The sequence below is a fragment of the Sinocyclocheilus anshuiensis genome, unplaced genomic scaffold (genome assembly GCF_001515605.1).
Source record: "Sinocyclocheilus anshuiensis isolate Anshui unplaced genomic scaffold, SAMN03320099.WGS_v1.1 scaffold78, whole genome shotgun sequence".
Classification (NCBI taxonomy): domain Eukaryota; kingdom Metazoa; phylum Chordata; class Actinopteri; order Cypriniformes; family Cyprinidae; genus Sinocyclocheilus; species Sinocyclocheilus anshuiensis.
Genome location: NW_015544250.1, coordinates 130458 through 135268, shown reverse-complemented (window position 1 = coordinate 135268; position 4811 = coordinate 130458). Strand labels below are relative to the sequence as shown.

The 4811-nt window shown below is 45.2% G+C and overlaps 1 protein-coding gene across 1 annotated transcript; it reads right to left on the bottom strand.

The window, feature by feature from the left end:
- Positions 1–8: 8 nt before the first annotated feature.
- Positions 9–4809, bottom strand: LOC107697813 (zinc finger protein 217-like; the record flags this gene model as incomplete). Its single annotated transcript, XM_016498671.1, has 5 exons — positions 9–653; positions 733–853; positions 1286–2626; positions 3033–3155; positions 3528–4809. Coding segments are annotated over 4 exons (2856 nt in total), but the record flags the coding sequence as incomplete, so codon positions are not given.
- Positions 4810–4811: the final 2 nt, after the last annotated feature.

The window sequence follows — 4811 nt, the reverse complement described above, 5'->3', positions numbered from 1 at the left end:
ACAGTACGTCACCATTGCTTCAGAAGTCTTGCATCAGAGACGGTAACACAGCAGCTAGATTTTGTACAAATGAGAAAGTTTCTAACTTCGGAAACTATCGACTTCCCGTTCTGTGCATAGCATAAAGTTGACCTGCAAAAGAGATGTTAAACATTAACAATACAGACACGATTAGAGAAAAGCAAAACACAGCGCCCCTCTTTGTTTATTTGGTCAGTGCCATCCACTCGTGTATTTAGGCTTTTAATAAAAAGTAAATGGAGGCACTTGCTGGGCTTGTGGTTTGATTATTAGTATTGAGGCCATCATCATAAACCACCGACCCACAACAGATTCACAAGTCAACTGTCATGCACGGAGTGCGTCTGACGTTCAGCTTTGTGTTAAGTGCACCGCAGATGAATCTATTGCCATAATGGAATACAAATTGAATCAAAACAACACTATTCAAGGCTGCAGTCCAAGTTCGTTCTGCCTTGCAGCCAAGGATAGAGCAGAGCTCAGGCCCGTATCCACACAGTACATCCTTCCAACATGTCAATCCCTTCAGCGGTAGTGTCTGAAGAACAGTGAGCAACATCAAATCACTTAAACTTTTCTCCCGGCCAAGGACCCCACCGTCGCCATCAGCATTTTATCTATGTATTTCGAAGCTGTGGAGGAGAAACAGTGCGATTAGCTACAAAAACTACAATGCTATACATGAGAGCGAGGTCTGGTGAAGACATTTACCCTGGATAGGTCTAAGAGCTCTTATCTGAAGGTCCACAGCGTTCATTACTCAGAGGGCTGGTTTGGATTCTCCTCTGAGTCATACTAGTTGAGTAATGAGGGAAGATCAAGGACCTGCTCCCTAAAGAGAGGAGCATACGGGGTAGTGTTCAGTCATGATCCCAGGCCACCTCCTCACTAAACAACTGCCAAGACCATTTAGGCCATGGTGAAGTCTTAAAACTTCAAATAATTCTTCAAAGCTACTGCCTGCATTTTCTTAAAGGAAAAATGCTTGAAATGTTATTTTAACACTATACCCTAAACGTAAAGATACATATATAAGAGAGGGAAAATATTTTTTAATTATAGTGTATTTGTGAATTTTTTTAAATGTTGCCTATATGCCAATTCCCCAGTACAGTATTATACTTTGAAAACTAATGCAAATGTTAAATAAGACCAGTAAGTAAAAGCAAATACTGTATGAAAATTCTTTATGCTTAATTTTAAGGTAAAAGCTATTTCTTTTAGCCAGTGAGCAATTGCTGACAATCGTGTTGTAAATACTCACCAGTGACCGGTGAGGCCATGACAGCATGGCTGGAACCTGCAGTGGTGGGGTGATAGAGTGAGGCCAGGTTGTTGGGCGTGTAGGTGCGGAGCAGGTTGATGACATTCCAGTCAGCCTGCATGCTGTTGGGAGACGCAGTGGGAGTCACCTTAACCGAACCCAAGGGCGAGTTTGCCTGCAACGAGGTTTTCGCATTTCTGCCGGAGGGCACGATTCGGTTGAAATCCTCTCCAAGCCGTCCAGATGCAGTATATAGAGGCTCAAAGGACTTGTGTCTCTTGCTAGAGGGTTCGCCGATGTCCGTTTGCGTCATGTTTCGGAAACGGTCCGAAAGGCAAAGTCTAGCTGGATCTGTGGGCCAAACCATTCCGTTTTTGCCCATGCTTGCCCTCCGATTCATCTCCTGATCCAGGCCAGGCCTCTGCTTGAAGAACTCTCGATCAATTACCAAAGGCACTTTTAATTTTCTGCTAGATTCTTGCTCTGAGTTTCTAGAAAGCGAGCTGGTTGCATCCGATTCCCTGCCCCTTTGGCCCTCCTGGTGCTGATCCCTCCAGTGATCTTTCGCAGGCGAAATCTTAGACATTTGAGGTTGTTTCGGAAGCTTCTCCCCAAGTTTTTCTGGCTGGCGCAATGGGGATTTGGTCCGACGGGGATGCTTCCTGTTGATGTGGGGCAAAGGAGTGACATCTTTGCCTTCAAGAGCCGGTGGGCAACCAGTGTACCGTTTCTGTTTCTGAGGTCCCCTGTATCCATTCTTCTTGACATCCAACTTCTCCTTGTGGATGAGCTTTTTATGCATCAAGAGAACCTCAGGGTAAAGGGTTTCATAGGAGCAAGAGGTACACGTGTTGGTCGGTAACAGGTTTCTGGGTACTGAGGTAGCAGATACAGGAAGTGGCACTTTGAGGGACAAATTCAAAGGTGCTTCGGTAGCCTCCTTCTCCTCCATCTTCGGGTTTACCGGTAACGGGTATTTTTTGTTGACCTCACCCACAGGGGTGTAAGGAGCTGCGCCGGGAGAACTAACATACTCTTTCTTGACTTGAATGGAAGGACTTGTGCTGTTAATAACGGCTTTGCTCATGCCAGGTTCATGTTTAACACTGGCAGGCAGAGGTTTAGGAGCAAGCCATTGTTTGGCTGGTTTTAAGGCTTGTTTCTCATTTACATTCTTGGGAGGTTCAATGGCCTTGATGATACTTCTTGCAGACGATGTTGCAGGAATGTTCGGGATTTCTGTGAAAGGTTTGTCCTTGTGACGTCTGTCTAGATGGTACCTCAAAGACGTTTTCTGTGCTGCGGCATAGTCACAGTATTCACATTTATAAGGTTTTTCACCTGTAAAATGAGATGTCAATGTTTAACTAAGACAAAGAAAATAGGCAAACTACTTTCATCCTGGAATACAAGCCACTGCAGACATACAGGTGCATCTCAATAAATTAGAATGTCGTGGAAAAGTTCATTTATTTCAGTAATTCAACTCAAATTGTGAAACTCGTGTATTAAATAAATTCAATGCACACAGACTGAAGTAGTTTAAGTCTTTGGGTTCTTTTAATTGTGATGATTTTGGCTCACATTTAACAAAAACCCACCAATTCACTATCTCAACACAATTTGAGTTGAATTACTGAAATAAATGAACTTTTCCACGACATTCTAATTTATTGAGAGGCACCTGTAAAGCAAGGCAAAATTAGACCCAACACAATGTAAAAACACAATACAACAAAGAACTAACCAGTATGTGTCCTGAGATGAATATTGAGGTAATAGTTCGAGCGGAAAGTCTTGCCACAGTAACTGCATTTTCTTGGAGCAAGAATTTTCAGCTTCATTTTTCCCAATCCTTCCTCAATATTTTCTGTAGGAAAAGTGACGTGTTTAGTTTAAGCCTTAAATTATACATGGTATTCTAGAATAGAAATTTTAAACTGCAAGCTGCACTACAGAATGTCCATAAGTCAAATATGCAAGAGTTTTCTCTGACCAGCAGAGGGAGCCCTAAGTTCTGCACCGGCATACAAAGGTACAATTGAACCCTTGAGACAGAAGTAGCTTCTTCTGAAGCAAAGAGTGCACATTTCTGGGTAATTATGGAGTATATACTTAGAAAAGATGACAATCTTGAGTGCCCCGTGGATCAACTTCTGACAGATGACAATAAGTTATTTTTACAGAGCAATTAAAACGAATATAAAAGCGAAAACAATTCCAAGTACTTGGGTAATAATACCTGGATTAAAGGCGTCAACTGGCGCTCCCTCTTCTGAGCCATCCTCTGAGTACTCCTCTGCTCTGTCAAGAGATGAACTACTACAAGAGCCTACGCTTTGGGCCCTCCCATCTACAGGCATGGTGGGACTCTCTGCTCCCCCTCGTTCCTTCTTGTGGATTCGAGAATGGAGGACCAACTGATGGTACGTCCTGAAGATCTTGCCGCACTCTTCGCAGTTTGTTGGCTTGTCCTTACGAATCAGACTCTTTTGCTCAGGTGATGGGGAAGGAGTCTCGCTAGGCTTGAGTTCACTTCGTAGGCCTCGCCTAGGTTTATCTCCACCGCCAGAAGCCCAAATGGCCCCCAGTTCCTCTTTTTCAGAACCAGAGTCCTCGTTGTCAGAGTTGGAGTCTGCATTGAGCTCCTTGGCCAAGTTCGGACCTGCTGCGATCTTGCCTCTGGTGGCCAACTGCCAGGCCTGGTAGGTGTTGAAAGGATCAAGTTGGGATATCCAGCGTCCAGATGGGTGATTTCTTTCAGCTTCTTCTCTCGCACCCGAAGGATGCAATTGTAGGGTCTGCAAAAATGCCTTCTGAGAGACAGGAACCTCCTCAGCAGGGTGGCTGTCGGAGGAGACGTTCTCATCCACTTCCAGTTCACGATTGTGGACCTTGCTGTGCTCAGCCAGAACTTCCTTGTTCAGGAAAAAGAAGCCACATACCATGCACATTTTGTACGACTTGAGCACAGGTGATGGGGGCTGGTCTTGAATGACCTCATTAACAGTGGCTGGGCTCTCCAGGTCCTGGTTTTTGTGTTTAGCCTTTCCGCCATGGGTTCTCATGTGGTTTTTTAGGAACCACGGCTCTTTGAAACGACGTCCACAGAGGCCACAGCAGTACGTGAAAGACTCCTTGTGTTTCCGCATGTGCGTTTCCAGCTCGGTTGCATCTGCAACGGCCTGGACGCACACAACGCAACAGAGCTCCTCATTCTTTTCCACAGCTGGGCAGGTTTTAGAACGAGCCCTTTCGCTGGGAGTTAAGAATTCCGCTTCCACACACAACACTGCGGGAGCGTGGAATGTTGTGGGATGCTGGGAAAGAAGGTGTGGTCCCAGGTCTTCCTGACGCAGGAAAGTCTCCTCGCAAAACATGCACTCTAGAGGTAGGCTACTTTCTGCCAACGTGTCTGGTTTTTCCACCACGCTGGTGTGGGGCGTCATGCTAGATCCAGTACCAGGCATGCTTGCATTGCTGTGGCTGTGAATGTCATGACCTAGTCCATCAGGACTTTCCACAT